This window comes from Triticum urartu, chromosome 4, assembly GCF_003073215.2.
Source record: "Triticum urartu cultivar G1812 chromosome 4, Tu2.1, whole genome shotgun sequence".
Lineage (NCBI taxonomy): Eukaryota > Viridiplantae > Streptophyta > Magnoliopsida > Poales > Poaceae > Triticum > Triticum urartu.
The window spans coordinates 56,843,480-56,867,278 of record NC_053025.1 but is presented as its reverse complement, the minus strand read 5'-3'; the positions used below and the strand labels follow the sequence as shown (position 1 = coordinate 56,867,278).

General features: G+C 43.6%; 1 protein-coding gene across 1 annotated transcript; it reads left to right on the top strand.

Annotated features, from left to right (window-relative positions):
• The first annotated feature begins 19,859 nt into the window (after positions 1-19,859).
• Positions 19,860-23,256, top strand: LOC125553526 (4-coumarate--CoA ligase-like 7). Its single transcript, XM_048717294.1, has 5 exons — positions 19,860-20,959; positions 22,125-22,311; positions 22,412-22,557; positions 22,673-22,740; positions 22,868-23,256. The coding sequence occupies exons 1-5, from the start codon at positions 19,928-19,930 to the stop codon at positions 23,079-23,081; spliced, it is 1,647 nt and encodes a 548-aa protein (XP_048573251.1). The 5' UTR covers positions 19,860-19,927; the 3' UTR covers positions 23,082-23,256.
• Positions 23,257-23,799: the final 543 nt, after the last annotated feature.

Sequence of the window (23,799 nt, the reverse complement as noted above, 5' to 3'; positions counted from 1 at the left end):
GTCTATGTATTCACACATGTATCATGTTTTCGGTTAATACAATTCTAGCATGAATAATAAACATTTATCATGAAATAAGGAAATAAATAATAACTTTATTATTGCCTCTAGGGCATATTTCCTTCAGTCTCCCACTTGCACTAGAGTCAATAATCTAGTTCACATCGCCATGTGATTTAACATCAATAGTTCACATCTTTATGTGGTTAACACCCATAGTTCACATCGAAATGTAACCAACACCCAAAGGGTTTACTAGAGTCAGTAATCTAGTTCACATCGCTATGTGATTAACACCCAAAGAGTACTAAGGTGTGATCATGTTTTGCTTGTGAGATAATTTTAGTCAACGGGTCTGTCACTTTCAGATCCGTTAGTATTTTGCAAATTTCTATGTCTATAATGCTCTGCATGGAGCTACTCTAGCTAATTGCTCCCACTTTGAATATGTATCCAGATTGAGACTTAGAGTCATCTGGATCAGTGTCAAAATTTGCATCGACATAACCCTTTACGACAAACCTTTTTGTCATCTCCATAATCGAGAAAAATATCCTTATTCCACTAAGGATAATTTTGACCAATGTCCAGTGATCTACTCCTAGATCACTATTGTACTCCCTTGCCAAAAACAGTGTAGGGTATACAATAGATCTGGTACACAACATGGCATACTTTATAGAACCTATGGTTGAGGCATAGGGAATGACTTTCACTCTCTTTCTATCTTCTCCGTGGTCGGGCTTTGAGTCTTACTCAATTTCACACCTTGTTACACTGGCAAGAACTCTTTCTTTGACTGTTCCATTTTGAACTACTTCAAAATCTTGTCAAGGTATGTACTCATTGAAAAGACTTATCAAGCATCTTGATCTATCTCTATAGATCTTGATGCTCAATATGTAAGTAGCTTCACCGAGGTCTTTCTTTGAAAAACTCCTTTCAAACACTCCTTTATGCTTTGCAGAATAATTCTACATTATTTCCGATCAACAATATGTCATTCACATATACTTATCAGAAATGTTGTAGTGCTCCCACTCACTTTCTTGTAAATACAGGCTTCACCGCAAGTCTGTATAAAACTATATGCTTTGATCAACTCATCAAAGCATATATTCCAACTCCGAGATGCTTGCACCAGTCCAGAGATGGATCGCTAGAGCTTGCACATTTTGTTAGCACCTTTAGGATTGACAAAACCTTCTGGTTGCATCATATACAACTCTTCTTTAATAAATCCATTAAGGATTGCAGTTTTGTTATCCATTTGCCATATTTCTTAAAATGCGGCAATTGCTAACATGTTTCGGACAGACTTAAGCATAGATACGAGTGAGAAACTCTCATCGTAGTCAACACCTTGAACTTGTCGAAAACCTTTTTGCGACAATTCTAGCTTTGTAGATAGTAACACTACTATCAGCGTCCCTCTTCCTCTTGAAGATCCATTTAATATCAATGGCTCGCTGATCATTGGGCAAGTCAATAAAAGTCCATACTTTGTTCTCATACATGGATCTCATCTCAGATTTCATGGCCTCAAGCCATTTCGCGGAATCTGGGCTCATCATCGCTTCCTCATAGTTCGTAGGTTCGTCATGGTCAAGTAACATGACCTCCAGAACAGGATTACCGTACCACTCTGGTGCAGATCTCACTCTAGTTTACCTACGAGGTTCGGTAGTAACTTGATCTAAAGTTACATGATCATCATCATTAGCTTCCTCACTAATTAGTGTAGTAGTCACAGGAACAGATTTCTGTGATGAACTACTTTCCAATAAGGGAGCAGGTACAGTTACCTCATCAAGTTCTACTTTCCTCCCACTCACTTCTTTCGAGAGAAACTCCTTCTCTAGAAAGGATCCATTATCAGCAATGAATAACTTGCCTTTGGATCTGTGATAGAAGGTGTACCCAATAGTTTCTTTTGGGTATCCTATGAAGATTTACTTCTCCGATTTGGGTTCGAGCTTATCATGTTGAAAATTTTTCACATAAGCATCGCAGTCCCAAACTTTAAGAAACGATAGCTTAGGTTTCTCGCCAAACCATAGTTCATACGGTGTCATCTCCACGGATTTAGATGGTGCCCTATTTAACATGAATGTAGCTGTCTCTAATGCATAACCCCAAACGATAGTGGTAGATCGGTAAGAGACATCATAGATCGTACTATATCTAATAAAGTACGGTTATGACGTTCGGACACACCATTACACTGTGGTGTTCCAGGTGGCGTGAGTAGTGAAACTATTTCACATTGTTTTAACTGAAGGCCAATCTCGTAACTCAAATATTTTACTTCTGCGATCATATCGTAGAAACTTTTATTTTGTTACAATGATTCTCCACTTCACTCTGAAATTCTTTGAACTTTTCAAATGTTTCAGACTTGTGTTTCATCAAGTAGATATACTCATGTCTGCTCAAATCATCTGTGAAGATCAGAAAATAATGATACCTTCCGCGAGCCTCAATATTCATCGGACCACATATATCAGTATGTATGATTTCCAACAAATCTTTTGCTCGCTCCATTGTTCCGGAGAACAGAGTCTTAGTCATCTTGCCCATGAGGCATGGTTCGCAAGCATCAACTGATTCATAATCAAGTGATTCCAAAAGCCCGTCAGCATGGATTTTCTTCATGCGCTTTACACCAATATGACCTAAACGGCAGTGCCATAAATAAGTTGCACTATCATTATTAACTTTGCATCTTTTGGCTTCAATATTATGAAAATGTGTATCACTACGATCGAGATCCAACAAACCATTTTCATTGGGTGTATGACCATAGAAGGTTTTATTCATGTAAATAGAACAACAATTAATTTCTAACTTACATGAATAACCGTATTGCAATAAACATGATCCAATCATATTTATGCTCAACGCAAACACTAAATAACATTTATTTTAGGTTTAACACTAATATCGAAAGTATAGGGAGTGTGCGATGATGATCATATCAATCTTGGAACCATTTCCAATACACATCGTCACTTCACCCTTAACTAGTCTCTGTTCATTCTGCAACTCCCGTTTCGAGTTACTATTCTTAGCAACTGAACCAGTATCAAATACCGAGGGGTTGCTACGAACACTAGTAAAATACACATCAATAATCTGTATATCAAATATACCTTTGTTCACTTTGCCATCCTTCTTATCCGCCAAATACTTGGGGCAGTTCCGCTTCAAGTGACCAGTCCCTTTGCAGCAGAAGCACTTAGTCTCAGGCTTAGGACCAGACTTGGGCTTCTTCACTTGAGCAGCAACTTGCTTGCCGTTCTTCTTGAAGTTCCCTTTCTTTCCCTTTGCCCTTTTCTTGAAACTAGTGGTCTTGTTAATCATCAACACTTGATGCTCTTTCTTGATTTCTACCTTCATCGATTTCATCATCATGAAAAGCTCGGGAATCGTTTCATCATCCCTTGCATACTATAGTTCATCACGAAGTTCTACTAACTTGGTGATGGTGACTAGAGAATTCTGTCAATCACTATTTTATCTGGAAGATTAACTCCCACTTGATTCAAGCGATTGTAGTACCCAGACAATCTGAGACATGCTCACTGCTTGAGCTATTCTCCTCCATCTTTTAGCTATAGAACTTGTTGGAGACTTCATATCTCTCAACTCGGGTATTTGCTTGAAATATTAACTTCAACTCCTGGAACATCTCATATGGTCCATGACGTTCAAAACGTCTTTGAAGTCCCGATTCTAAGCCGTTAAGCATGGTGCACTAAACTATCAAGTAGTCATCATATTGAGCTAGCCAAACGTTCATAACGTCTGCATCTGCTCCTGCAATAGGTCTGTCACCTAGCGGTGCATCAAGGACATAATTCTTCTGTGCAGCAATGAGGATAAACCTCAGATCACGATCCAATCCGCATCATTGCTACTAACATCTTTCAACCTAGTTTTTCTCTAGGAACATATCAAAATAAAATAGGGAAGCAACAACGCGAGCTATTGACCTACAACATAGATATGCTAATACTACCAGGACTAAGTTCATGATAAATTTAAGTTCAATTAATCATATTACTTAAGAACTCCCACTTAGAAAGACATCCCTCCAATCTTCTGAGTGATCACGTGATCCAAATCAACTAAACCATAACCGATCATCACGTGAAATGGAGTAGCTTTCAATGGTGAACATTAATATGTTGATCATATCTACTATATGATTCACGCTCGACCTTTCGGTCTCAGTGTTCCGAGGCCATATCTACATATGCTAGGCTCGTCAAGTTTAACCTAAGTATTCTGCGTGTGCAAAACTGGCTTGCACCTGTTGTAGATGGACGTAGAGCTTATCACACCCGATCATCACGTGGTGTCTGGGCACGACGAACTTTGGCAACGGTGCATACTCAGGGAGAACACTTTTATCTTGAAATTTAGTGAGAGATCATCTTATAATGCTACCGTCAATCAAATCAAGATAAGATGCATACAAGATAAACATCACATGCAATCAATATAAGTGATATGATATGGCCATCATCATCTTGTGCTTGTGATCTCCATCTTCGAAGCATCATCATGATCACCATCTTCACCGGCGCGACACCTTGATCTCAATCGTAGCATCGTTGTCGTCTCACCAATCTTATGCTTCCACGACTATCGCTACCGCTTAGTGATAAAGTAAAGCATTACAGCGCGATTGCATTGCATACAATAAAGCGACAACCATATGGCTCCTGCCAGTTGCCGATAACTCGGTTACAAAACATGATCATCTCATACAATAAAATTTAGCATCATGTTTTGACCATATCACATCACAACATGCCCTGCAAAAACAAGTTAGACGTCCTCTACTTTGTTGTTGCAAGTTTTACGTGGCTGCTACGGGCTTAGCAAGAACCGTTCTTACCTACGCATCAAAACCACAACGATAGTTTGTCAAGTTGGTGCTGTTTTAACCTTCGCAAGGACCGGGCGTAGCCACACTCGGTTCAACTAAAGTTGGAGAAACTGACACCCGCCAGCCACATGTGCAAAGCACGTCGGTAGAACCAGTCTCGCGTAAGCGTACGCGTAATGTCGGTCCGGGCCGCTTCATCCAACAATACTGCCGAACCAAAGTATGACATGCTGGTAAGAAGTATGACTTATATCGCCCACAACTCACTTGTGTTCTACTCGTGCATATACATCAACGCATAAAACCTAGGCTCGGATGCCACTGTTGGGGAACGTAGTAATTTCAAAAAAAAAATCTACGCATACGCAAGATCATGGTGATGCAATAGCAACGATGGGGAGAGTGTTGTTTACGTACCCTCGTAGACCGGAAGCGGAAGCGTTAGCACAACGCGGTTGATTAGTCGTACTCTTCACGGCCCGACCGATCAAGCACCGAAACTACGGCACCTCCGAGTTCTTGCACATGTTCAGCTCGATGACGATCCCCGGACTCCGATCCAGCAAAGTGTCGGGGATGAGTTCTGTCAGCACGACGGCGTGGTGAAGATCTTGATGTTTTACCGTGCAGGGCTTCGCCTAAGCACCGCTACAATATTATCGAGGACTATGGTGGAGGGGGGCACCACACACGGCTAAGAGATCAATGATCAACTGCTGTGTCTATGGGGTGCCCCCTGCCCCAGTATATAAAGGAGTGGAGGAGGGGGGCCGGCCAAGGAGGGTGGCGCGCCCTAGGGGGAGTCCAACTCCCACAGGAGTAGGACTCCCCTTTTTCCTATTAGGAGTAGGAGAGGGAAGGAAGAGGAAGGAGGGAGGAAGGAAAGGGGGGGCCGGCCCCCCTCCCAATTCGGATTGGGCTTGGGGGGGGCGCCCCCTCCCTTGCTCCTTTCCCCTCCTTTCCACTAAGGCCCAATAAGGCCCATATACCTCCCGGGGGGTTCCGATAACCTCCCGGTGATCCAGTATTGTCCCAATCTCACCCGGAACCTTTCCGGTGTCCAAATATAGTCGTCCAATATATCGAATCTTTATGTCTCGACCATTTCGAGACTCCTCGTCAAGTGTGATCACATCCGGGACTCCGAACAACCTTCGGTACATCAAAATATATAAACTCATAATGAAACTGTCATCATAACGTTAAGCGTGCGGACCCTACGGGTTCGAGAACAATGTAGACATGACCGAGACACATCTGGTCAATAACCAATAGCGGAACCTGGATGCTCATATTGGCTCCTACATATTCTACGAAGATCTTTATCGGTCAGACCGCATAACAACATACGTTTGTTCCCTTTGTCATCGGTATGTTACTTGCCCGAGATTCGGTCGTCGGTATCTAATACCTAGTTCAATCTCGTTACCGCAAGTCTCTTTACTCGTTCCATAATACATCATCTTGCAACTAACTCATTAGTTGCATTGCTTGCAAGGCTTAAGTGATGTGCATTACGAGAGGGCCCAGAGATACCTCTCTGACAATCGGAGTGACAAATCCTAATCTCGAAATACGCCAACCCAACATGTACCTTGGAGACACCTGTAGAGCACCTTTATAATCACCCAGTTATGTTGTGACGTTTGGTAGGCACACAAAGTGTTCCTCCGGTAAACGGAGTTGCATAATCTCATAGTCATAGGAACATGTATAAGTCATGAAGAAAGCAATAGCAACATACTAAACGATCGAGTGCTAAGCTAACGGAATGGGTCAAGTCAATCACATCATTCTCCTAATGATGTGATCCCGTTAATCAAATGACAACTCATGTCTATGGCTAGGAAACATAACCATCTTTGATCAATGAGCTAGTCAAGTAGAGGCATACTAGTGACACTCTGTTTGTCTATGTATTCACACATGTATCATGTTTCCGGTTAATACAATTCTAGCATGAATAATAAACATTTATCATGAAATAAGGAAATAAATAATAACTTTATTATTGCCTCTAGGGCATATTTCCTTCAAGGGGCGCGCCCTAGAGGGGGGCGCCCACCACCCTCGTGGCCAGGTGCAGCTCCTCCCGCGGTAATTTTTGCACAGTAAATCCTCAAATATTCCCGAAAAAATCATATTAAATTGGCATGGCATTCTGAGGACTTTTATTTTTGGGATATTTTTATATTGCACGGATAAGTCAGGAAACAGACAGAAAAATACTATTTTTACTTTATTTAATATAAATAACAGAAAGTAAAAGTGGGGTACAGAAGGTGTGCTTCTAGTTTCATCCATCTCAATGCTCATCAAAAAGAATCCACTAACAAGGTTGATCAAGTCTTGTTAACAAACTCATTCCGATAATCATGAAACCGGAGAAATTTCGAATAACACTAAGTTACCTCAACGGGGATATGCACATCCCCAATAATAAGAATATCATATTTCTTCTTGACAGTTGAGAGGAAATTCAAAACCTCCAAATATAATCGATGGAATTTTTCCAATAGAGTTGATACTATGAACTTGAGGTTGTTTCCTCGGAAAGTGTACCGTATGCTCATTACCATTAACATGAAAAGTGACATTGCCTTTGTTGCAATCAATAACAGCCCCTGCAGTATTAAGAAAAGGTCTTCCAAGAATAATAGACATACTATCATCCTCGGGACATATAAGAAAGTCCGTTAAAATAGTAACGTTTGCAACCACAATAGGCACATCCTCACAAATACCGACAGGTATAGCAGTTGATTTATCAGCCATTTGCAAAGATATTTCGGTAGGTGTCAACTTATTCAAGTCAAGTCTACGATATAAAGAGAGAGCATAACACTAACACCGGCTCCAAGATCACATAAAGCAGTTTTAATATAATTTCTTCGGTCTCCAAGTTTCTTTGGTATTCCACCCTTAAAAGTATAATTAGCAAGCATGGTGGAAATCTCAGCTTCGGTTCTTCCTTTTATTGTAATGATATCCTTCATATATTTAGCATAAGGATTTGGTTTGTGCACATCAGTTAATCGCATACGCAAAAAGATAGGCCTAATCATTTCAGCAAAGCGCTCAAAATCCTCATCATCCTTTTTCTTGGATGGTTTTGGAGGAAAAGGCATGGGTTTCTGAACCCAAGGTTCCCTTTCTTTACCATGTTTCCTAGCAACAAAGTCTCTTTTATCATAACGTTGATTCTTTGATTGTGGGTTATCAAGATCAACAGCAGGTTCAATTTCTACATCATTATCATTACTAGGTTGAGCATCATCATGAACATCATCATTAATATTTTCATTAGGTTCATGTTCATTACCAGATTGTGTTTCAGCATCAGACATAGATATATCATTTGGATTATCAGGTGGTTCAGCAATAGGTTCACTAGAAGTTTGCACAGTTCTATCATTTTTCTTCTTCTTTTTAGAAGAACTAGGAACATCAATATTATTTCTTTGAGAATCTTGCTCGATTCTCTTAGGGTGGCCTTCAGGATACAAAGGTTCCTGAGTCATTCTACCAGTTCTAGTAGCCACTCTAACAGCATAATCATTTTTCTTACTATTCATTTCATCAAGCACTTCTTTTTGAGCCTTAAGTACTTGTTCTACTTGAGTGGTAACCATAGAAGCATGTTTGCTAACAAGTTTAAGTTCACCTTTAATATTAGCCATATAATCACCCAAGCGTCTAATCATATAAGCATTTTCTTTTAATTGTCTACCAAAATAAGCATTGAAGTCGTCTTGCTTAAACATAAAGTTATCAAACTCATCCAAGCACTGACTAGCAATTTTAGTAGGAGGGACTTCAGCTTTATCATATCTATAGAGAGAATTTACCTTTACTACCTGTGTCGGGATATCGGGATCAGGAGGTTCTTCAGTAAATAAATAATTGAGATCATATGTTTCTTCAACAGGCGGTATATAAGACCATGTATTTCTTCAATAGGAGGTAAATTCTTAACGTCTTCAGCTTTAATACCTTTTTCTTTCATAGATTTCTTTGCCTCTTGCATATCTTCGGGACTGAGAAATAGAACACCTCTCTTCTTCGGAGTTGGTTTAGGAATAGGCTCAGTAATTGGAGCAGGAGATGGCTCAGGAGCTGGCTCAGGAGGTGCCCAATTATTTTCATTTGTCAACATATTATTCAATAGAATTTCAGCTTCATCCGGTGTTCTTTCCCTGAAAAGAGAACCAGCACAACTATCCAGGTAATCTCTGGAAGCATCGGTTAGTCCATTATAAAAGATATCAAGTATTTCAGTTTTCTTAAGAGGATGATCAGGCAAAGCATTAAGTAACTTGAGAAGCCTCCCCCAAGCTTGTGGGAGACTCTCTTCTTTAATTTGCACAAAGTTGTATATTTCCCTCAAAGCAGCTTGTTTCTTATGAGCAGGGAAATATTTAGCAGAGAAGTAATAAATCATATCCTGGGGACTACGCACACAACCAGGATCAAGAGAATTAAACCATATCTTAGCATCACCCTTTAATGAGAACGGAAATATTTTGAGTATATAGAAGTAACGCGATCTCTCATCATTAGTGAACAGGGCAGCTATATCATTTAACTTAGTAAGATGTGCCACAACAGTTTCAGATTCATAGCCATAAAAAGGATCAGATTCAACCAAAGTAATTATATCAGGATCAACAGAGAATTCATAATCCTTATCAGGAACACAAATAGGTGAAGTAGCAAAAGCAGGGTCGGGTTTCATTTTATCTCTAAGTGATTCTTTGTTCCATTTAATTAATAACCTCTTAAGCTCATATCTATCTTTGCAAGCTAAAATAGCGGCAGAAGATTCCATATCAAAAAGATAGCCCTCAGGAATAACAGGCATATTTTCATCATCACTATCATCATCGTATTCAGATTCAATAATTTTTTTTCTCTAGCCCTAGCAATTTGTTCATCAAGAAATTCACTAAGGGGCACAGTAGTATCAGGCATAGAAGCAGTTTCATCATAAGTATCATGCATAGCAGAAGTGGCATCATCAATAACATGCGACATATCAGAACGAATAGCAGAAGCAGGTGTAGGTGTCGCAAGCTTACTCATAACAGAAGGTGAATCAAGTGCAGAGCTAGATGGCAGTTCCTTACCTCCCCTCGTAGTTGAGGGATAGATCTTTGGTTTTTTGATCTCTCAAATTCTTCATAGTGTTCAGCAGATATAAATCCCAAGTGACTCAAAGAATAGAGCTATGCTCTCCGGCAGTGGCGCCAGAAATTAGTCTTGATAACCCACAAGTATAGGGGATCGCAACAGCTTTCGATGGTAGAGTATTCAACCCAAATTTATTGATTTGACACAAGGGGAGCCAAAGAATATTCTCAAGTATTAGCAGCTGAGTTGTCAATTCAACCACACCTGGAAACTTAGTATCTGCAGCAAAGTGTTTAGTAGCAAAGTAATATGATAGTGGTGGTAGCAGCAACAAAAGTAAAGACAGCAAAAGTAATGTTTTTGGTATTTTATAGTGATTGTAACAGTAGCAGCGGGATAGTAAATAAGCGTAAACCAGTATATGGAAAACTCGTAGGCACCGGATCAGCAATGGATAATTATGCCGGATGCGGTTCATCATGTAACAGTCATAACATAGGGCGACACAGAACTAGCTCCAATTCATCAATGTAATGTAGGCATGTATTCCGTATATAGTCATACGTGCTTATGGAAAAGAACTTGCATGACATCTTTTGTCCTACCCTCCCGTGGCAGCGGGGTCCTGTTGGAAACTAAGGGATATTAAGGCCTCCTTTTAATGGAGAACCGGAACAAAGCATTAGCACATAGTGAATACATGAACTCCTCACACTATGGTCATCACCGGGAGTGGTCCTGATTATTGTCACTTCGGGGTTGCCGGATCATAACACATAGTAGGTGACCATAGACTTGCAAGATAGGATCAAGAACTCACATATATTCATGAAAACATAATAGGTTCAGATCTGAAATCATGGCACTCGGGCCCTAGTGACAAGCATTAAGCATAGCAAAGTCATAGCAACATCAATCTCAGAACATAATGGATACCTAGGATCAAACCCTAACAAAAACTAACTCGATACATGATAAATCTCATCCAACGAAGAGAAGAGTCAAAACTCTACGTCAGGATGCCTCACCAAAGCGACGAAGGGACTGAGGAGTACAAAGAATCCTACTCTCTGGAGCCCCGAACGGACTCCAGATCAGCCCTCCCAAGAGGTTTTAGGGCTTGGCGGCGGCTCCGTCGTAAAACACGATGATTTCTTCTCTCTGTTTTTTTCTCTCCGAAAGCAAATATATAGAGTTGGAGTTGGCGTCGGAGGGTTTCCAAGGGGCCCACGAGGTAGGGGGCGCGCCCTAGGGGGCGCCTTCACCCTCATGAGAAGGGTGTGGCCCCCCTGGTCTTCATCTTTGGCGAGGATTTTTTATTGTTTTTTCTAAGATGTTCCGTGGAGTTTCAGGTCATCCCGAGAATATTTGTTTTCTGCACATAAAACAACACCATGGTAATTCTGCTGAAAACAGCGTCAGTCTGGGTTAGTTCCATTCAAATCATACAAGTTAGAGTCCAAAACAAGGGCAAAAGTGTTTGGAAAAGTAGATACAACGGAGATGTATCAGAAAACAAAAACAATTTGGGAACGGATGAAACAAACACTGTTGAGAATACTTAGAGTTGATCTTGCGAATGTTGACAAGATTGGATCCACCTGAAGAGGAGCACAACGGTTGAAAAGAAATTGAAATGACAAACTCGATGATCGAGAGGGATTAGTATTCACATAGGAACATGAGAACACCGCTTAGGAAAAGTATGGAATCAACACTTGACTTCGAAGCAACTCGAATACCACAACAAAAACAAAACAAAGGATTGGCTTGCAAAATAAGCCAGAACAAACATATGATAGATCCCATATCGTATCATGTGTCTGTTGGAAGGATAACCTACGAGCTACTTGAATTCCCACTTATAAACTCCCGAAACTTTCCGGTTATGCAATCATGTGTTGGGGATACAGGGGAAGCATAATATCTCACCCAAAACTAACAAATCCTACATCCAGCTGTATCCATCCTTCAACACATAACCAAGAAAACTTCGGAAATCGTTTACCTCAACCTTCGAAAAGCATCCATTATACGAGTTATGGCAATACTCCCGAACTCCCACCCCAGTACTGGGTGGCGTCGAGGTTATCTCACCAATAACTGCATTAAGGGGATTTTCAATGTCGGCGAACTCAGGTATTCCAGAACTGCAACGATAAAATTGTGACGACAACACCTCAGAGCTCAACTCCCTGGGACACTGCCACAACCCCTAAATGTCAGGAGGCACCAAGAACAATGTTCTCGTCACAAAACCATCAGAATGATTCCAAGATACCCGCGTGATCCTAAATTTTTTTAGTGAAATTTGAGAAGAGAAGAGTCAAAACTCTACGTCAGGATGCCTCACCAGAGCGACGAAGGGACTGAGGAGTACAAAGAATCCTACTCTCTGATATATATAATCCTAAAAGACTCAAAATATTTTTCTAGACTCAACAACGCCAGCGATTCAATCAAGCAGGGGGCTCCTAAGTCGGGGAAGGCTCTGATACCAACTTGTAACACCCACGATGCGGCTATATCTCCCACGTGTCGGAGCATGACTTAGAGGCATAACCGCATGGTAGGCATGTCGCAAGAGGGGTAATCTTTACACATCCCATGTACTGAATAAGAAAGGGATAAAGAGTTGGCTTACAATCACCACTTCAAGCAATACATAAATATAGCATTACATCATCCAGAGTACAATCAAGGTCCAACTACGGAACCAAAATAAAAGAAGACCACCCCTAATGCATAGGTCCCCGATCGCCCCGACTGGGCTCCACTACTGATCAACTGGAAACGAAAACAACACAACGAACACGATCTTCATCGAGCTCCCAACTGAGCTGGGTTGTGTCACGTGCACTGGTATCATCGGCACCTGCAACTGGTTTTGGAAGTAATCTGTGAGTCACGGGGACTCAGCAATCTCACACCCTCGCGATCAAGACTATTTAAGCTTATGGGTAGGAAAAGGTAGTGAGGTGGAGCTGCAGCAAGTACTAGCATATATGGTGGCTAACATACGCAAATAAGAGCGAGAAGAGAAGCAAGGCACGGTCGTGAACTAGAAGTGATCCTAAAACTACTTACGTTCAAGCATAACACGAGAACCGTGTTCACTTCCTGGACTCTGCCGGAAAGAGACCATCACGGCTACACACGCGGTTGATGCATTTTAATTAAGTTGAGTGTTAAGATCTCTACAACCGGACATTAACAAATTCCCATCTGCCCATAACCGCGGGCACGGCTTTCGAAAGTTCAAAACCCTACAGGGGTGTCCCAACTTAGTCCATCACAATCTCTCACGATCAACGAAGGATATTCCTTCTCCTAGGAAGACCCGATCAGAATCAGAATCCCGGTTACAGGACATCTCGACAATGGTAAAACAAGACCAGCAAGACCACCCGCTGTGCCGACAAATCCTGATAGGAGCTGCACATATCTCGTTCTCAGGGCACACCGGATAAGCTAAGCGTACAGGAGCCGACGTAACCCAAGTTGCCAAGGGATGGCCCTGCACGGTGCTCTAGTTTGGACCAACACTCAGAGGAGCACTGGCCCGGGGGTTTAAATAAAGATGACCCTTGAGTCTGCAGAACCCAAGGAAAAAGGCTTAGGTGGCAAACGGTAAAACCAAGGTTGGGCCTTGCTGGAGGAGTTTTATTCAAAGCGAACTGTCAAGGGGGTCCCATTATAACCCAACCGCGTAAGGAATGCAAAATCAAGGAACATAACACCGGTATGACGGAAACTAGGGCGGCAAGAGTGGAACAAAACACCAGGCATAAGGCCGAGCCTTCCACCCTTTACCAAGTGTATAGATGCATTAATTAAAATAAGAGATATTGTGATATCCCAACATATTCATGTTCCAAACATGGAAACAAACTCGAGCTTCACCTGCAACTAACAACGCTATAAGAGGCGCTGAGCAAAGCTGTAACATAGCCAAACAACAGTTTGCTAGGACAAGGTGGGTTAGAGGGTTGACATGGCAATATGGGAGGCATGATATAGCAAGTGGTAGGTATCGCGGCATAGCAAAAGAGCAAGCAACTAGCAAGCAAAGATAGAAGTGATTTCGAGGGTATGGTCATCTTGCCTGAAATCCCGCAAGGAAGAAGAACGGGTCCATGACGAAGACAAACGGACGTAGTCGAACAGATCCTCACAAACACAACGTTATCGGAACTAACCCGAAGGAGCAACACCAGAAAGAAGCAAACAACATAGTAAACAACCATCACATAAACATGACATGATGCATGACCGGTTTAATGAAGCATGGCATGACAAAGTGCAACAAACAACACTACAAATTAAGTGGAGCTCAATATGCCACAGAGTTGCATATTGAAGAAAACACCACATGACTTATTTAGTTCTCTCTCATTTAGGTACTCAACAATATTAAATGTTGGTTAGCATGGCAAGAGGTGAAGCATAATAAAAGTATACTATCTAAACAATTTAAATGGGGCCGGATATAACAAGCAACAGATCCGGTAATCCCCATATGCATTAGCAATTTAATGCAACAACAATTTTAACCATTTAAATGTTATTAACATGATGCGGATGACATGTGCAAGTTTTATGAATTTTTTTATTAAAAGTTGACATGAGCATATTATGAAGCATTTGTCATCATGGCGGAAACGAAAAGGGGTGCCACGACGACGATAACAAAACGGTGCCACGACAATGTTTCGGTTCCGATAAATCATTGAGACGTCGGTGCAAAAGAAAGGATGGAGGGAACGTGTGGAACATGCAAGAGATCGTGGGGTGCTCCCGGTAATCGGGTTCCCACGGTTCGACGAAGGTGCCAAGGCAAAAGAGGGACAACCTGCACCGACAATTCGAGCACGGAGCAAGCACGAGCATCTCATACATCACACATGCATTCATTCACGGGCGGTCATCTCGGAGTTATACCTTCAAAGCGTGCAATCATGATGGTTCGGGTCGTCGAGGGAAGTAGAGGAAGTAGTGGTACTATCGGTCCTCGGCGGTAGTGAAAGTAGCGGTTCTCGCGGGTCGTAGAGGTACTTGGGCGATTTCAGAGACGGCGGAAGACGAACTTGGCGGTCCTCGTAGAACTAGTACTTGGCGTTAGTGATACACGTTTTGAAAGCGGTTCACGACGATGGTAGTCGAAACTTGGCGAACCGAAGGGGTACTTGGCGAACAACGGTCGTCGTACACGATTCGTAGACGTTCGGGTCTTCCGTAGGGGTACTCGTTACATCTCCAGGTGTAGTGGTACTTGTCATAACCCGAGACGGTCTTGGCGATACAGCGACTGTAGAGGTACTTGGTGATGTTTCCCTGAAGCAACAAACGAAGCACCCGCAAATAAAACAACCAGTACCCCGGTGCTCTGTATGAGGGTCGATGCAATTGTGGCCGAACAGAAAAGGAAAAACAAGGCGTCTTGGAGAAGCATGGAGGCGGCGCCAGGGGCTTGCAGTGAGGCCAGTAGGCGCGGGAAACAATGGGTCGGCGAGGAACTCGGCGACGGGGACTGCCAGAACTGCTGCTGGTGGCGCTCGACGTCCTTGGTGAAGCGGCGGCCGAGGAGGTCCTGTGCTCCGACGAGGTCGACGGGGAACGGCGGGGACTTGCGGGCACGGAGGCAAAGGAGCTCGAGGGGAGGCTTGGGCATGAAGGAGCAGGGCGCGGGGACGCGGCGAGCTCCGGGTGCTCGAGGAACTTGGCGACGCGGACTTGGGGGCGCCGGCGATGCTTGGCGCGATGCAGGGCTCTGGCGGCGCGGTCAATGAGCAGGAGAGGCGGCGTTGAGGATGACGGGTCCGGGCAGCGAGGAGGCGCGGCCATGGAGACTGGGCGCGTCGCGCGGCGCTCCGGGCTGGCAGGGCCGCGGCGGCGCTGTGGCGCTCTACAGATGGAGGAGGCGCGGGGAGAAGGAAAAGGATCGAGAGGAGGGAGGAGCGATGTGAGGTCTTTCCTCTCTCTGGCGATGCGTGTTGCGTGTGGCAGCGCAGGAGGGAGAGATCGATGGGCGATGAAGGGAACGAGCAGGGGAGGATAGGGTTACAGCGGGGGCGTGGCTGGGCCTTGGGCCACTGGTGGGACGGGGCTGCTGGAGGCCCAAGTGGCCGGCTGGGCTAGGCTTCTCTCTTCCCTCTTAATTCTTCTTCAATAGAAACAATAGAGAGAAGGGGGAAAAGGAAGAGGGGTTTAGGGAACGAATTTTTGAGCATGCGGGTAAATTTCCCGAACTCACAAATATGTGCTTGTTCCGAGAAAATAGAAAAGGCCATGATTGAGAGATCTAAATTCAAATCCATTTAAATTTAATTCAAATGGTTTGAATAAGTTCAAGGTAATGAAGAGTCCAAAAAATATTTGGATTTTTGATGGAGCTCCGGAAAATGATGAAAGAATAAATGGCAAGGTTTGAGGTCAAACTCGAAGAGGAATAGACATGGGAATTATTTTGCATGTGTCTTATGATGATTCCAAATTAATGGAATATTTATAATAGCTCCCTAAATATTAGGAGGATAATGTTATAAAGAGAAGTCACTCTTCCCTCGATTTAAATGGATCGAAGATCCACACAATTTATTTAGTTGAGATGCAACAGATTTATGACATGATGGCATGATGACATGATGTAATGCAAAAATAAAAGGAGCAAGCAAAAATGAAACATACGGAGAAACCCGGAACCTATGGAAGTCTTCTCGAGCATCGGTCTTGGGGCATCACAAGTGCCTTCTCTATGGCCCTTGGATTGAAGTTTAGCAATTTGTCCTAATGGCTAGACTCAAGATGGTTTTGTAGAATCCTATATCCAAAGAATTAAGCTCATTGCATTATCTTTACTTTGGAATTGCAAATTACCAACTTTACGTTGGAGTCATGTAGTTTTACACGCTCATGACAAAACTGCATAATATTATTCCCCTCTGTCTTTGATACATGGAAATCTACCAAGTATTTCCTATCTGCGGTAATTCGGTTACACACCGATATCACCACCTCGACATACATCATTGGCCTCTCAACATATAGTTGGGATCTATGTGAGGAATAACTGTATTACCGTCAATACCTCAAGCCCCTCACATGGGAGTTATTCAAGGCCAGTATGTTGATTCAGTGAGGAATATTTCCAGGCATTAGGGGAAGAATTCAGGTACCATAAAAGAATGCCAGGAAATTAGTGCAATGTTCAACACATTTTTGCCTCATATCCATGTACTCAAAGAGCTGAACCATGTGTTTAGAAGATTTGCAACATATTGCAAATAACCTGCCAGATTCATTTACTAACTATAAAGGTGTCACACAATCCTACAATCCTGCAAAAGTACGCCTGAAAGACTGGAGGTACCAACAAAATCCACTCCACTCTCCGTTCAAAGCAACGGGGGGATGTATGGCAGAAGTACATCAGGATTCAGCTTCTCGCAAGCAAGGATATCAAGGCCCGTGAATCAGTAAATGCAAGTGAACTTCACGTTGGTAGACACCTAATGGGTAGTATACACCCAGTGGACGGAAAACCTCCACCAACCCAGGTCATAGTGCACACAATGACCGGGACATCGGAATACCCAACTCAATCGCATTGGGAAATCGCGAGCAGTCACTATGGGTAACGATATTTCCATCAACTATATATTGATATATAGATTCTGGAGAAACATATAACCGGAAGTCTACAATTGTCGACATACATTTATCAACTAGATTGAAAAACCCTTTCAAGTGATTCAGATCCAAAGACCATGGCCATGGCAAAGTGTGAACAACCTCGGACTGAACTCAAGCAAAGGGTATAATCTAGATAGAAATGATCTTGCTCAATAATGGGAAGGTATTCATAAGCAATACCTTCACCAGTTTTCTTCTGAAAACAGAATTGAGAACAACGAGGTGGTGAAACAAAGAGCAAGTATTGTAGCACAAGGGTTCACGCAGATACCCAACTATTCTCCAGAGGTGGAATCTTACTCCGATAACTTATATCATTGGCAGTACAAAATCATCTATCTCTGCAGTTGATAGATGTAGTCATTACATATCCATGTGGATCACTAGATTCAGACATATATGATTGATTCCTGATGAAACCTCAATTCTGAATCGAAATACAAAATGCAACATACATTGTGTAAAACTAGTAAGTCACCATACAACTTATTGTGGTCGGTACATATGGTACAACCGACGTAGTGAGTTCCTTATACAAAAGGATTACTCCTGCAAAGATGATTATCCATGTTTGTATGTCTGCAATGACGACACATGTAATCATCTAATGACGGAGTTTAAATGAAGGATTTGGGTAAACCAAAACACCACTCGTTACTACAACTTGAGAACCTTCATTCATACATTATGATATACTATGTTCTCTATATCCAAAATATATTGGAGAAATTCATTGTGGACAAATATTATCCATCCATAACTCTCATGGTAGTTCATTCTCTAGACGTAGAGAAAGACCTATTTAGACAAAGAGATGATGGAAATAAGATATTGGGACTCAACGTTCCATATGCCATTGGATCGACCAAACACAATTGGTTGGTACTCAAGAATATCTTTCGATATCTCCAAGGCATGAAACATCTTGTCCTGGTTTTTTCAGTTTTGGAGAAATCTGAACACCAATATCATTGGATACATCGATCAGATCACCACTATGTCAGATCATAGACAAATTTAGTGTTCCTACTAGGTGTGGTAGCCTTTTCATGAAGAGTCTTCAAAACAGACCTCATGGCTACATTCACCAACCATTATCTCAACGATAATGTTTCTTGTGTTGCCCAGATGCGAACAGGTTACATAATAAGCAATATCACTATATTGCATATCTTGCAAGTCATATCATGCGACTGATTTGTTCAGCGGGTCTCTACCAACTTCTATGTTTTGGTATGTGACGACTTCGAATTTTGCAAGAATCAAGGGGAGTATCTTCCTGAATTGTTCCTGTTTAATGCACCATATTATACTCTTTTTTTCCTTCATGAGTTTACTTTACAGGTTCTCATAAAGGTTTTTAATGAGGTAATATCAACATGAGATCATGTGTCATACTTTCTGTTTTCCCCACCGGGGTTTTTGGGAAAGTATATATGACATATTTATTGTCCTCTAAACTCTATGAGTTTTCTCGTATTGAGTTAAAAGAGACAATGACCACTATATGTTGTACCATTTTCTCCTTATTTTCCCACTGGATTTGAAGGAGTTTTAGCAACATATCAAACACCTATCTTCTCATATTTTCCCCACAGGGTTTTTGGAGAAGCTTTTTCAAGATGATGATACTTACACTAACAAGAATGGATTAGGGAGAGTGTTAGGATTTAATTAATTCTATTAATCCCTGCTTTTCCTAATCGAGATGGTTGTCTCGTGTCCCTTCGGACGCACCCTTTCGGAGGCTATATATATGTGTAATCCCATCATCAATGAGAACAACGATTCACTTTTACTTTTCTGTCTTCCTCTCTCTCGTTTCTTTTCAAAAATTCCGTAAGTTCGATTCCGGGCGGGGATTGTTTTTCTAGTTACATTAATGCTAACCTAAATATGGTGCCACGTCAGCACATTATACGTATGCAGATTGGATTAGCACCTATTTGTATGCTGGTCCCAAGTTCGGAACCAGTATATATATTTCAAGTTTAACCACTAAATTGAACATTGATGGCAGATTTAAGCACCATTAGTGATATTACTCCTACCTCAATATACGCGCTTGATTACGACTACTCAGCAATCCGTGAAACGACCCACATTTACTGCTGCAGGCTTCCTTAATCCTTATCAACTGCGACAGCCTCCCTCACCACCTCACTGCCTCCCAACTCCTCGCCTCACTGCCGAGTTTCCCAGTCGAAGATGTCCAACGCCCACGGCGGAGCCATGGACGCCCGCAGCGGCTACTGCGCAACGACCAAGTCATTCCGCAGCCTCCGCCCGCCGCTGCCGCTGCCGCCGGCGGACGCCCCGCTCACATTCCCGTCCTTCGCGCTGTCGCTGCTGCCGTCCCCTCTCCCTGCCCACCCCGCGCTCCTCGACGCCGCCACCGGCGAGGCCGTCTCCTACCCGGCCTTCCTGTCCCAGGTGCGCGCGCTCGCGGCCGCCCTGCGCTCGCGCGCGCTCCCGCTCCCGCTCGGCCACGGCGACGTCGCCTTCGTCCTCGCCCCCTCGCGCCTCGACGTGCCCGTGCTCTACCTCGCGCTCCTCGCCGTCGGCGTCGCCGTGTCCCCGGCCAACCCGGCCCTCACCGCCGGCGAGCTGTCCCGCCTCGTCTCCCTGTCCGGCGCGTCCGTCGCCTTCGCGGTCTCCTCCACCGCCGCCAAGCTCCCCGCCGGCCTCCCCACCGTCCTCCTCGACTCCCCGTGCTTCCGCTCCCTCTTGCGCCACAACGAGGACCGAGGGGAGAACGAGTCGGCGCCCCCGCTCGACGCCGGCGCGGTGCACCAGTCCGCGACAGCGGCCATCCAGTACTCCTCCGGCACGTCGGGGCGGGTGAAGGCGGTGGCGCTGTCGCACCGGAGCCTCATAGCGATGGCGGCGGGGCTGCACGCCCAGCACGTGAGGTCGAGGAAGGGCGTCGAGAGGAATCTGATGAGCGCTCCCATGTTCCACTCCATGGGCTTCTCGTCCGTGCTGAACGGGCTGGCGCAGGGGCGGACGATGGTTGTGATGACGGACGCGGCCGCGCGGGCAGGACTGAGGGGGATGCTGGAGGCGGCGGAGCGGTGGGAGGTCACGGAGATAACGGCGGCGCCTCCCATGGTGCTGGCGATGACCAGAGACAGGTACCGGCTGAAGAGCCTGGTGCGGGTGGTCTGCGGCGGAGCCCCTCTGCCGACGCCGGTGGCGGAGCAGTTCCGTCGGCGCTTCCCTCACGTGGATCTACGCACGGTTAGTGTTTCCACGTCTATACCTCGTTTTGCTTTATTTTTCCTACTGAATAACGTACGTATTATTTGCCCTCGCCCTCGCCTAAAAACATACGTAAAAAGCGTATGGCAAATGGGACCCACAGACGCATTATAACGAATAGAATAACCAACTACAGTAGTACCGTAGTAACAAAAGCAGGTATGGTAGTGCGCTTTGAAGAAAGTCACAGATCGTGTTAAACTGGATCCTAAGGAATCACTTTTTGATGAGTGTTGGTGAAGATAATATTATTATCTTTTAGAAAAGGATCACTGGGTAGTGGGCACCCAATTTCGCTGAATGAAATTGACAACACCAGTGAAAACGATATAAGTACCACCCAGTTTGCTCAAAGAGTGGTGTGCTCTGTATTAATATGTGAGAAATTGGATTTAAGGAAAAGGTGAGGAGCCAAAGGGAACCAAAATGATGTGTCGGGTCTGGGAGAAATCTTCATAAGGGCTAATTCGGAAGGACACATCCTTGGAAAAAATAAAATCAAAAGGACACTGCGTCAAACTGTCGAGCAAATGCACCTTAAGCGAGCGAGGTAAGAACTTTCTGGCAGGTTATACCCGTTTTCTTCTTCTTTCTACCGGGGTTTTTTGTTTTTGTATTTTTTTCATAATTTCATAAAACAATTTATATTTATATTTTTTAAAATGTTCACAATTTCATAAATTTTCCAAAATTATCAAAAAAGTTCAAATTTTAAAAAATGATTTAAAAAATTGTTCGCATTTTAAAATTTATGCCCAGAGTAAGAGATCTAAATCTTAAAAAATGTTCAGAGTTTCAGAAAAATGTTCCCCAAAAGGTCAGAAAATTTTAAAAAGTTCAATTTTTCAAAAAAAATCTTCACGTTTTTCCAAAAAATGTTTGTGTTTAAAATATATTCTCAAATTTAAAAATGTTTGATACAGTATCCGTTTTGCTATAATAGCCCGCTAGATCCCGATTCGCTATAGTTCGTGCAATGGGTCGGTGCACCAGGACGCCCTGTCTTGCAACCCTCCTATTTGACGCAATCAAAATAACGACTGTAATTTGCAGCCATAGGATCTTCTCACCGTGTCAAATTTGTGCAAGTCTAGGAAATTTTTCAGTACAATTTCTAAAATCTTGTGGCTTAAATGTGCTTCAGGGTTATGGCTCAACAGAGGCTGGGGCAGTATCCTTGATGGTCGACCGGGACGAGTGCTCCCACCTAGGCTCCGCTGGCCGCATCAACCACAACGTCGAGGCGAAGATCGTCGACATCGTCACCGGCGAGCCCTTGTCCGTCGGGCAGAAAGGGGAGCTGTGTTTGAGAAGTCCTTCCACCATGACAGGTGAAGCCACGAGCATCATCCTGCAATGCACATTGTCCTCAGTGCGCGCAGATTGTTGTGACGCTGCGCTGAGATTACTTACGGTTTTTGTGCATGTCAGGCTATGTAGGCGACGACGAGGCGAACGCGGCCGCTTTCGATTCGGAAGGCTGGCTGAAGACCGGCGACCTTTGCTACATTGATGAGGATGGGTTTCTGTTCGTCGTGGATAGGCTCAAGGAGCTCATCAAGTACAAGGCCTATCAGGTCTGGTCTGCTCTTATCAGCTCCTGAACCATGTGTTATTATTGTCATATACTTCTAGCAAGTTAGCCTGATTTGCATGATTGATGCTTATAGCTGAATAAACTGAATACTGCAGGTCGCGCCTGTAGAGCTGGAGCTTATCCTTCAGTCGTTGCCAGAAATTGTTGATGCTGCAGTTATGCCGTAAGTCCGATGAATGATCGTCACAGCTTACCGCATTCTGAATTTTACAATGGAACATGGCAGCTTACAAACTGAATGTACGGCGCCACATGCTCCGGCAGTATTGACGGTTCCAGTGAATTTGCAGATATCCTCACGAAGAGGCGGGAGAGATACCCATGGCGCTCGTGGTGAGGCAACCCGGGAGCAAGATCACTGAGACACAAGTCATGGAGCATGTGGCGAAGCAGGTGGCGCCGTACAAGAAGGTCCGCAAGGTGCTCTTCATCGACTCCATACCCAGATCGCCGGCCGGGAAGATCTTGAGGAGGCAGCTGTCGAGCCATCTGTCCAGAATGTGATCAAGCTTGTGAGACCATCTGTGAGATCCTCGTCCGTATTCGTTGCAATGGGCAAAAAGAAGACTTATAATATCGACAGCAACTATGGTGTGGACTGTGGAGTGCTCAATGTTAATGTTCAAACCTTGTTGTGCCCTCTTGGAACATGTCGCCGAAGCATTTTATTTTTCTTCCGCCAGTCACTTGTCAATTCTCATACCTAAAGAATATATCATACGTTTGATGGGTGCCTAAAGTGCCCTGCCAAAATTTTGACAGCCGTATTTTGGTCCTTGCATTGGTTGCTAGTAAAAATTCTGGTTGCCTACGCGAAGTTTGTCGGCGTTGTTGCGTGTCTGCCGGGGAAGGTGGCACCGAGGATCTGTTGACTTGCGTTGTTGTTGTTGTTGACATGGATTTTGACCGAGATAAATAAATGTATAAAATATAAATTCAAAACAGCAAAAATAAAGTGTCCGATAATGAAAAGAGTTAATTTAAAGAAATCAATCAACAACTCAATCAACCAAGACATCGGCGACTGGCAGCTCCAACTTTGTTGATGTACATTGCAAGAAAAAGTTGCAAGCCTCACAACGACCTAGTCCATCGCGATCTCCGGAGAGCACTGTCTGCTGAAACCGCCCTCATGGAATCATCGTTGTCGCGGAGGCCCCGCCGCGCGCAGCTCCGACTTCTCTGTCGTAGCAAGAAATAAACATAGGCGCATCCATTGACG